Raw genomic sequence first — 12,406 nt, 5'->3', positions numbered from 1 at the left:
ACATTCCACTCCATGGTTCCAGCTATACTATGCCATCTTCTCTTGTGGGCCCTTATGCAGTGGAGATCCAGGCAGAAGTTCACACTCCTCTGAGGCTTTATATTCTCAAGAAGCCTTCCCCTCAGATTCATCACATCTTAAATCAGCATAAACCTTCACTCTGGTGTTCTTGTTGTCATTGCAGTCATGGTCTCAGCAAGTCGCTTAATGCCATCAAGTAAGTGATCATGGCATTTTTTTTCTCTAAATGCCACCCATGCCAAAAGAAGCTTCTAGCAGTGGCCTGCTTCAAGAAAGGACTCATGCTTTAACAACCACATTTGGAGGGCTCCTCCCCTTTATTTTTTCCTACCTCCAGTTACATGGCTTCTTCCAGAAACTTGACACTCATAGTCAATGCAAGAAAAAACATTCTTTGTTGCTTGTGATCTTCATAGCCCCTGTGACCCTGGACAGCAGATTTTTGTCTGACCATTCCTAAGATCCCTCTTCTACTGCATAATGGTCATCTGTTTCTGGTACTGAAGATTTCTTAGAACCTTGATGCTTAAAACATTAGTTCCGAGAGCTCTCCTGGATCCTTCAGCCCTTTGCAAACAATCTGAAATATTCAGCAACATTGCCTGCCACTTACATTGCAATTTTGGCATAACATGATTGATGAGGTAGTTATAAACAAACATTTTTATACAATAAAAAACCCATCAATTATCTTCATGTGTTAATCTTCCAACCTCATTGATCTTGCAGCTGCATATTATACTTAGTTTATACATTTTGAGGTGATTTGTGGATGGATGACTGAGGGTCCAAGCAGTGTTAATGATACAAGTGAGTGCTGCTTTTTAGTTTTCTGTAAAAGAAAATTATTGACTTGGCTGTGTCTGTCAGTCTGCGCTTTTTCTGTCTACTCTCAGATCTTAAAAACTACTGACGCTAAAGGGCTGCAAATTGGTATGTTGATAATCCACCCTACAATCATCAAACATAACAAATTGCAGCCCTCTAGCTTTTTATCTTATTTAATGTTAAGGTTAGCCATGGATCATGCGTCTGGCAGCGTCTTCCGGAGGTGTCTCCGACACACCTTCACTTGACCACATCTGGGGAGAAACTGACGCTACCAGGTCTTAGCTGAGAGTTTCATACAGCATTATACACTGTACAGAAAACTCGACTGTGCAGAAGAAACCAGCGCATTTTTTACATGTTTTCTTTTGTCATTGTGTACTGCAATAAGGGCCTGATATGATGAATGGGTTTAAGTGAATGTAAATATATGCATACAGTGCAAATGAAATATATGAAAATGTTCTATAAAAATATTAATATGAAGAGTTAGTTGTTTACCTTTTTGTAAAAGAGCAACATTTTCATACATATTTTGCAATATTTTTTTACATGATTTATGAACTCTAAAATATGGAAAAGTAGGAGTGATAAAAAATAAGGCAAAGTAGCAATGATGGGTATCTGTAGCTAACACAAAAAGAGTTTGTTTCAAAATTTAATGAGCCTCTTTAGACAATTCCATCAATCTTCTTTATGTGTATCTATAAATTTTAATCATTCTATGAGGTATTTCAATACAAAAGTTTCTTCTTATGGTATTTTTCAAAGTTTCAATCTCAAACATCAGAATATTTCTTAGGACCTTCTGATCATAGAAGTAAAATATTCACTCCTACCTCCTCCACTTAATCTTAGGTCATTCTTTGGTTAGGAGGCCACATCACTGGACATCTACCTAGACCTCTGCATGGTATAAAAGCGAAGTGATACCTGCAAAAACTCGGATAAAAAATCATTCTTCAATACAGCATTCTGGCATACAAGCAGACAATTAACACATTGCATTGTATGAATGCCCATTCTTACAATTAAATTTTTTCTTCATTTACCTAAGCAGAACTTGAGGCCTTAGGTACTGAATATATTTTGAGCACATGGAAGCTTGCTGCTGACTGTAGTCTCCATAACCATGTTGGAGCATTTGTTAGCTGACAATTATTTACTACAGCATGTAAACAGCCTTCAAACATAATGAATCTTTGAGAAGGCTGAAATGAAAACCACACACTCGGCTAGAATGTACTTTATTGAGACCCAAAAGCAATAAAAATTAAATACATCACATTAAAAAATATTACAAATATTACTTATAAACAGCTGGTAACCATTAAATAGTTTGGCCAGGTCACTGACCACATACCTGCTCTTAACACCAAAAAGGCATTAAATGGTTAAAATACAACAAATTTTTATAATAATTAGTATTTTTCCTTGGTATACAAACCAGTCTTTTATGTAAGAGTATTTTTCAATGCGAGCTAAACCTTGGCAACATGGTAGGTAATTTGTGGTTAAGGGGTGAGTGGGGGAATACCCTTGTCTGTGAGCATGCCCTATTAGAGGCAGTCCCCGGTTATCAGCGGGGGTTCCATTCTGAGGGTGTGATGATAACCGAAAATCGCCGTTAACCAAAAATCGGCGATTTCGGTGCTTTTTCAGCGATTTTTGGGGCTTATCGGTGCCAAAAAGCACAGATTTTCGGTTATTGGCACCTCTGTTAGGTATGTATTGGTGCCAATACCCAATTATCGTCGCCGTTAAGTGGAAATTGGCGATTTTCGGTGCCGAAAATTGCCGATTTTCGCTAGACAAGCGCCGTAAAACTGGATCGCCGTTAACCGGGGACTGCCTGTACTTTGCTGCTTGGGTATCAGACCCAATTTCTCCCAGCTTATCATGATGCGCAGTTCATGACTACAGAAATACAGATGATCTCTGTTCCAGAGCAACTGCATCTCATGAGGATACCTGAACCAAAAAATCATCCAGGTAATGAAGGAAATGTATCCTCTGCAAATGAGCCCAAACTGATACCAAGGTGGACACCCTTGTAAGCACCTATGGGACCATCGTCAGCCCAAAACAGTTCTTTGAAAAGGAGGTACTTCCAAGAGGTCTCACAAATGGATACTTGAAATTTTGTGTCCTTCAGATCTACCAAAAGTATGAAGCCACCCTCTCTGATGCAATCCAACACTGACTGTGCTGTTTCCATATTGAAACAAGTCTACAAAACAAACTTGTTCAACAATGAGAGGTTGACACTAGTCTCTAGCCACCAGTCATCTTCTCTGTAAGGAAGAGACAACTGTAAAAGCCTGGAGACTGGTCATCTAAAACTTCTCTTCCATCTTTCTCCATCATCCTCTTCACTTCCACTGAAAGGACAAGAGCTTTCAGGGATACATCTGGAACAGGACTAGTTCTCACGTAAGTGATGGGTAAAAGTCCCTGAATGGAATATGGTATCCATTCTAAAAGCATGACTTTGCTCACAGCTGGAGAGGACGACTCCCAGCCTGAGCATTGCATTTCTTCCTTCTTCACATTGCCTCCTTTCCTAGCTGTGACTACGAGAGGAAGGCAAAAGACCTAGGAGGACTCTCCACTCTTTCTCAAGGAAGATAAATGGGCTACTTGTCTGGATTTAAGAGGAACAGGCTTCCTCCCAACCCCAGACTGAAGCTAGGCTACACCCGAGGTTTCAGCCGCAGTTATCCTTGAGCCCATGGTGTTTGAAGGAAACTGCACAGAGAATCTGAGTCACAAGACCCCAATCTCCTTCTCTCCACTACTGCCTCCACTATTCCATAGTGTGAGACTACAGTACTTTCCACAAAACTTCTCTTGAAAAGAGGGGGGGCTCAAAACCAAGTTGATTTATCGAAACAAAGTCACCCACAAACTGGCATTCATGGTGAGAAAGGAAAGTCAGTGCTTTATCTCCAGACACCAGCAACCCCTGAAATTCCACCTTATCATCCTTGGAATGAGGATGGTGAAGCCTGTTTGGCAATGCCCAAACTAGTAGAGGACAGGAGTAAGAGCACTGTCATGCAAGCACTACACAGAGCCACAGGCCAAGCGGGTATCCAGGGACTGTCTAGTTGAGCCAGGGAGCTGTCAGTATACTTCTGATGAAACAGGTTGGCTCATGACAAGCAAACCAGGATGGGCCACATGGAAATGGGAGCTCCCAAAAAAACAACATGAAAGTATTACAGGAACTGCTGTCCTTCCTTACAAAATTATGTTGTGGCATAATCAATAAGGTAATAATACACAATAAATGCCACTTAACAGCACAAGGCACTTACCTCCAAGTCATGAATACAGTAACACTTAATTAGTTGAGAGAGGAAGGAGAGACCATAGATAGCTGTTATTGTGGTGGGGCAGATATAAAGCAAATACTACTGAGAAAATAAAACCCCAATAAGATCAAGGCAAAAGTTTAAAGTTCCACAATACAGCCCAATATATTTGAAAAGAGAAAAAACCCAAACTAAAATTACAGGAGCATAAAAACAACAAAATTCTATGGAATGAAACCAAATGACTGAAATTCACTTAATTCGCTAAACTTAACTTATTGAAAAGTGCAGGAAACAGAATTGGCAATACACCAGATAATGCCTAGAAAACACTTAGTTGATGGCTGAAATGTAAACCAAATCAAACAACTCGGTGAATAACACACATCACATTACAGTACTGTATGTGCCTGAGAAGCAGAGATGAAAGAGTAATTCAAAATTGTAAGCTATGAAAGACAGGGCACAAAAACAGCAGAAAACACTTGGTAGTAATGGGAAGAATAGAATCATGTTTTACTGAAGAGGGGCACATTCAAATGAAAACAATTCATGGCATCACATACACAATGGAACTGTGGACTATTTTTTTGCAACATTTCAAATTAATGCCTAGGTGCATTCTGCACAGTAAGGCTATTTAGGATCTATAGGTCTGGCTAAATTTTGAATTCAAACTCAGGTGCAATGCTACATGGAAGCATAGAGAAAAAATTATCAAAAATAATTAAAACATTCAGCAATATCAGTATTCTGAAAAAGATAGAAAGACTACACATTATACAGACAACATAACAAAAAAGCATGATTCCCCATACACCCATGAATACATTTAGCATTCCAGCAGAAGGGTTGGGAGTGTAGGTTATGACACACAAAAATAGCAGTTTGCCTTCATGAAGGGATTTGGTGTGAGAGGACGTGAAATAGTATGAGAATGAAGCAAATTCCAGAGTTTTTGCAAACATGAAAATATTTACAAAGAAATCAGACTTGAATATGAAGACAGAATGATTGCTTTGTATCACTACCAGAAGGTGAGGGTTAAGACCTACAAACGAGAATGAGGGATGATTAACAGAAAATTGTTAACCTGCTCCCAGACTGCTTTCTTACTCAACTCTACAGTGACAACCAAAGCATAAATGCAGGATGAGGAAATTAAGGTAAGATAACATTTGTGGACACAGTACTGCAAGGATTCAGTTGACAAACTACAATTGTAAACACACTACAAGATACACACACAATTTTGCATAGAAGATGCATGTAATGTAAACTAAAAGTCAATACAACCAAAAATTGAAGTATAACAAAGGAATGGAAAGCACACTGATAGAAATATAGGAAAATGTACTAAAATGGTGCCCAAAAATGGCTTGGATTGGAAGGTATGGATACAGAAAATGGGAACAACAAAATGACTTGATGCTTAAAAGGCAATAAATTCCATGTAACAAAAAAATAAAACATTTAAAAATAAGTAATGACTAGAATCATTCCATTGTACTCTCATTAAAATCATATAGTATTTACTGTATATACAACTAAAATAATGGTAAGCACCAAATTTTCTCAAAAGTAAAATCAAACTACTGGAGATTAAAACTCTATTACATATTGAACAACAACGAGAGCTACCTGTAAAACAATAATATCTTAAGTTTTTAAAGCACATTTTTTATTACGATTTTATAAAATCTTAATGAAAAATGTGCTAACACACATCCTGTCTTTACTCTTTTTTACCATTTTGTAACTGTTACTCAATCTCTGTACATTCAACGTAATTCTTGCAGACTCACTCCAGTAATCTTAATCATCAAACTCTAACTACAAGACAAAATAAATACCGTAAATTCTGTGAGGCCATTCTTGTCTTTGACAGACTGCTGGACGAGTAAATGGCCTTTTTTTACCACAAACCCATTACTTTTACAAGACTTTGTTTTACCACAAACCAATTACTTTTCCAAGATTTTGTTTTACCACAAACCACAATCACGCATCAGCACAATTCCCATACTTGTCATCCACCAGCAAAGAAAAAGCAACTTTTCTGCCTCACTTAGGTCAGCATATGTGCAGCACAGCCAGAAAATTAAATAAAAATTTTTGTCACATACAAGGTGATAGTGAGTCTACAATTGTGGCAAGATACAAACACCTTAAGACAGAGTAGAACTAATTCTTCCTGGCCCAGGAGTTTTTCTCTTTCAGAGGCCTCCTGAAAGGGCCGGGTAGCCTATTTTTTGCATTTTCAAGCCGCAGGTATTTGTCCTCATGAGATGAAAGCAGCGACATAAATTATTTGGAATTTTAACTAATTTTCCTGTCTTGGAAACTTCTGAGCAGTACATGTTGGACAAGATGGTACATACTGTTATGTTACATGATGAAAAGTTTCTGGTACTTTTGACTGCAAGGGGCCACAGTACCAGAAACTTTTCATCATCTGACAACAACAAATATTTTCAAATAGACCCATGAACATGGAGGAAATTTTCCAAAGGTTTGTGTTCAGGAAACACAGAGCTTTAACAAAATGCCTTAGTAGGGGAGATTCTTGGAGTGGTGAATCCAGGCTGTCATATGTACAGTATATATATTGTGCCAACTATGGGGACCCCCATTGCAGGATACCAGAGCACTGCTCAGTCTTATCACACCTGGAAAATTTATCCCCGTACAGTAGTGCCATCAATGGACCTCATGGGGTGCACTGTAGGCATTACTAAAGGTTCTTTGAAGTGTCCCTTCAGCCCCTAGCTGAAACCCCTTTCATTCCTTTTACTGTACCTCCATTCTTATTATCTTTCTTTTATCTTGCTATCCACCCTCTCCTAACAATTATTTCATAATGCAACTGCAAGGTTTTCCTCCTGTTACACTTTTCAACCCTACCTACTCTCAATTTCCTTTCCATAGCTGAATGACCTCATAGGTCCCAGTGCTTGGCCTTTGGCCTAAACTCTATATTTCATTCCATTCCAATAAGAAAGGTCATGGACAAAGTTGCAACTTCCTAAAAAGCTCAAAGTAACATAACCTTGGTGCTGGTAGACAGACCCAGAACACTCCAAGCTGGAGGGCCATCCTGAAACAATTGCATTTCAGTAGTTTTCATAAGAAGTTACATATGGTGGACTGTCATATCTGGAGGATATTGAAAAGTAAAAGAAAAGTATTTTCTGAGAGGGAGGACAAAGGAATCACTAGACCATGTAAAAATTCATATTCTGGTTGTGCAAGTCATAGTAGAAGTTCTCTGTAACTGGTACTACATAGTGGAAGGGACATTAACCTAATCCATGCCACTATTCCCAACATGGGATAGCAGGACTTCACAGTAATAGTCATTAAGATGTTACAGGACTTTCTTTAACCAGACATCTCAGACATGAAGGATAGTTTCTGCCTCCTTACACCTAAAATGTGTCAACATCCCAGAAATATCTACCCAAAAGAATTATCAAGCCATCAAACTGGGATCGGTCCCTCATTCTGAAAAGTATAGCAAGACCACCACACGAACCTTAGGAAATGCCACTTTTCTCAATTTGCATGAAGAAAGCCTCTTGGTGTTGCATCTTTGTGTAGTGTGTGAGTGAGTGCCTTATTAATTAGGGTTACTGATACCGTAAAAAATGCTGGGATTCTGTTCAACCATCTTTGCAGCTGGCTTTGTTGTGAAGATATACCTCAAAAGACTGATGGTTGTACAACAGCACATTTCACCATTCTGTCATTCAAAAAATCTTACCAAAAACAGTGATACTGTTCCTTGTCTAACTAAAGCCATATAGTTGTACCTTCAAAGAACCAGGGACTATAGATTAGACATGAAATACAATCTCTTATAGGCTCAGAAGAGTAGTTATTAGAGCCTATGACAATGTGGCACATGGCAAAGCATCTCAAGCAGAAGTCAGTGTTCACAAGATAAAAGATTGATCAATTTTGTTAATTCTTAAAGCACAACTGGACGTAATACTATTTTAATGGAAGGATCCTGGAGATGTCCAATGACATTTATGATTTTTAAATTTTGAGATATGATGCATAAGTAGCTGGAGACACCTTGGGGCCTGTTGTAGCCATGGACCAAAAGGCCCCTTCTTTTGGGGTGAGGTGTGGGCGGGAGTGTGTCAGGAGGGGTGATGAATTTAAGGTAAATGGAATAATCATCATATACCTTTCATTCCCTTCCTTCATTCTATAATACAATGTTCTTATAATGTAAAGTTCTAGTCTACAGCTATATTTGATCTTATGTCATACTCGTGGGATGAATTATTTAACCATGTGAGTTATCATCATATAAAAGTTTAACATATACACTAAGAACTGTACAATACAAGACACACTTACCTTCTCTGTATGTGTTTCAAACTCTCAGTGTTGACACATGTTTCCTATCTTTTATCTCTTGTGCCATTTAGGTCATAGTATCTCATTTTGCTTGTCAGGGAATTGACAACATTCATCCTCCTCCCCTGAACAGAGATTTGTTACTACCTGTACAAGTTATGGGTTTATTACTAAATGAACAGTTTTTCCTACAAACAAAGGAAATCTTATTCTTTTATACAAACCCATTCCACTTATCAAAGGTTTACAATGTCAACTAGGATCCTACCAAACCTTACAGTGCAAGTGCTCTTCTTCCTTTGGAGAAAGTTTATCTGGATAACATTTCATGGTAATGGATTTGTACTAAAAATTAAAGTTTACATTTTCTCTTGACAAAAAAATTCATTTTGACAGAGTTTTATCTATCAACAAATTTAAAAGATTCAACAGATATTTTTTTATAATGGAACACTACAGAAGATAATGAATGGTATACCTGACAAGGATATGAAAATACACTGAACACAAATACATTCAGAGACAATGGGTATGAGTATTGAAAATTATCAATATAGTTCATGCCATTAAAAGAAAAAATAAAATATTTGTTATTTTTGGTAACATGAATTCTAAAAGCAACAGATATAGACCACCAGGTAAGCAGTAGAATAATGAAGAGTATGTGCAACCAGAGTATTCAAGTTAGGTTCAGGAAAGTATAGGATGCTTTGCTCAAGAAAACACTGTTTGATTCTACTTTTGTACAAATAATGTCATTCTTGTTTGCAACTACTACAGTCATCTTAAATATGAGAAGAAAATAATTTGCTGAAAAATATTCATGAGGTACGAGTTTGATTTTTACTATGTAAGAGTTTTGTTCAGTGATATGGTTAAATAATGTCACCATTAACCTTGACAACTTTCTGAGTTATAACAAGAAAATTAAAATAGATATCTTACATACACAAAATAAATTTTTAAAATGTTCATGATACAGATGTACAATGTACATATTTTCTCTAATAAATTTGAACACTATGATCCCAATGCCACTCAACTTTTGGATTTGCTACAATACCTGCCATTAATACCTTAACATCTCTTGGGTACAGGATGAAATTTGAATGCCTTTCACTTGACAGTAATACATTCTTTGCATTAACTCTTATTTCCACTTTGTGAAACTCAGAACAAAAATTTAGAGCCTTAAGTGTAATACCCGACTTGTATCTACAAATGACTGTATACATACAAGGACTATCCTTAGGATATGAAAAGTCAATTTCTGGCTTTGTACCAAATACTGGACTTATCAGAAACTGGATTAGGTTCTGATCTGAGATGTCTCTGTTTCTGTTAAAAAGAGACAGGTCTGGTAAAAGATTACCAAAAATTAATGAACTTAGCAAACTACTTTTGTACTTGGCTTTTTCTACATTGCAAACACAAAGCTTAAGTTCTACACTCCTATCTTTGCACTTGTCATACATACCATAAACACTAAAGCGCTCGTAAGAAATTAGTCTTAAGCCAGGTTTTTTACGCCCTGCTTCAAAGGAAAGAAAAAATATATCTTTACTTGTTTCATTCCCAGAATTTTGTACAAGAAGATCAAGCTTATAAATCACCAAATCTGCAGCAGTGTGTACTTCAAAAGCCTTTCTAATTTCAACAGCTTTCATTGGTAAGCAGTTACCAAATCCACTTTTGCCATCTTTTCTGTGTTGTGATAAAATCAAATTGTTTAAAATACCAACCCCATAATCAGCAAGTGCCATGTGAATAGATGTTGGCTCTACTATGGTTTCATAATCTTTACATATACAGAGATTTGGCTGCAATAAGGGGACATCTTGGCAATTTCTAGTTTGAGGTATACTACTTAACAAGCCCCCAGGAATAACATAATGTTTCTCAAAGGCTGGATCCAGATTATCAACTTTTTCTTTAATTATTTCTATTAACATATAATGTAAATCTATAAGACTTACTAACTGTTTTTCATTGTCCTTCAAAATTCGCATGTGAACATCACCTAGGATATTTTGAACAGATTTCGGTATTATCATAAAGAGCATAGGGTTAAAAGATTCAGCATAAGCTTCTGGACTTGATTCTATAAACTTCCCATAAGTATTTCCATGGTCTGAAAATAAAATAGTTATGGTATCCTCTAATTCAGCTACAAACTTTAAATATTTCATTAACGGATCATCTAAGGCCTGCACTCGAATTCCTGATTCATCATGTGAAACACTTGTCGTAGTGTATGATATGAAAGGGCTACCAGAATTATGCATTGACAGGTGATACAGCTGCAGGTACTCAAGGATGTATTCATGGTGATGACGTCCATTATAGCACACAACAGGCAAATTACGGAAAGGATCTTTTTTCCCATTAGCTGACAGAATTTCTGGCTAGACAAGTAAAGGTCAACTTTTATCCCCAGTATTTGCAAGGCCAAGTGCCTTTTTAAAATTTTTCCAAAGAGCAACATCTTCAAGAGTGGCATTCATTACTTTTAAATCTTTCACAAGACCCCATTCCCAATTCCAACATAAGTCTTCCAACCAAAGCGTTCTATATCCTTTCTTTTTAAATCTTCCAAATAACTTATTAACAGGCAATGGTGCCCTTGGTATATCATACATTCCAAAAGGCACCTCTGATGTATTTACATAGCCTGAAAAAAGAGCTTGAAGACTTTCAAACGTTCTTTGCTTTACAGCTTGAAATAGCTGGAAGTCTAAGACTTTTGCTGCTGAGCTTTCACTTAATTCTTCCAGAAACTTTACAGTATTTGGAAGAGATCTATAAAAATGAGCTCGCGATACAGAATCAACCATCAGCAAATTGACATTTATATCTTTCTTTCGAATGCTCTCAGCTTTCCCAATGCTGGGAGGAAATAAAAATAACTGTGTATGATGTACCAAACTTTGTTCTACATAAGCTTCATCATATTGAGGCTGCCCAAGGTCTTCTTCTGCATGAGAAATATTTGCACACCTAATGAAAAGGAAACCATAAGACTCTGGCTGTGAAGCATAATCTCTGACCTCATGCTGAAGATTTTGTTTCACTACCAGTTTCCATTGAACTTTTGCTGCTTCCTCACTGAAAGCCCCCAAATAGTGGTTTAAATTTGCACACACCGCAGGTGATTTACAAAAGATCAGTCCGTTTTCCTGAAAAAGAAAAATTTAGTGTAAAATCAGGTACTGACAAAGTCTAATACGTACTGTTTAAATACATTATCGATATTACCCATACAGCTTTGACAAATATATACCAGTAGTCCAGTGTAAGGCACATTTGCATAATATTCAGCATATCTCGAGGAAGTATACTTAGTTTTATTTTAGACCACTGGAGCTGATTAGCTCTCAAAAAGGCAAGGCATGTATTGCATCTAGTAGTCCAGTGCAAGGCATCTTTTGCAACGCTATCTCGGTGTTGCTTGTATATGCATCTTTATTTTTAAACTTTCTGGAACATTTTGGCTTTCAATGAAAGAATCCATATTCAACAACAAATAGCAAAAAACAAAACTACCTAAAATTAGACAATTTCAAATATTTTAATTGCACTACGTGTTTCTTCATACTTAGATTGAAAATGGCTTCTTTAATTGAAAACATGAAATGTTCCAGACATGTAATAAATATGTACATAAAAGCAAACATCTTCACATATCATCAGAATATGCACGACTTGTGAATGCAGTGGAATATGAGCATACAGTATCCCAATTTCTCCATATCCATGACCTCACTTACAATAAAATACTTGGACACTAAGCTAGTTACAAATGTAATATGCTGTAAACAACACTAAATCAGAGCAAAATCTCTTGAAACAATGAGTTTTTAGGAAACTGC

General features: G+C 36.9%; 1 protein-coding gene across 1 annotated transcript in view; it reads right to left on the bottom strand.

Moving 5' to 3' along the window:
• Positions 1-2,079: 2,079 nt before the first annotated feature.
• The window catches only part of LOC136840862 (uncharacterized), a 28,389-nt gene continuing 18,062 nt past the window's right edge, over positions 2,080-12,406 (bottom strand). Inside the window, 1 exon segment of the mRNA XM_067107808.1 lies at positions 2,080-11,713. Within this exon segment, the coding sequence (XP_066963909.1) occupies positions 9,542-11,713 (2,172 nt within the window). The 3' untranslated portion in view covers positions 2,080-9,541.

This window comes from Macrobrachium rosenbergii, chromosome 8 (genome assembly GCF_040412425.1).
Source record: "Macrobrachium rosenbergii isolate ZJJX-2024 chromosome 8, ASM4041242v1, whole genome shotgun sequence".
NCBI lineage: Eukaryota > Metazoa > Arthropoda > Malacostraca > Decapoda > Palaemonidae > Macrobrachium > Macrobrachium rosenbergii.
The sequence above is the reverse complement of the archived record's forward strand: the minus strand, read 5'-3'. Positions and strand labels throughout refer to the sequence as shown.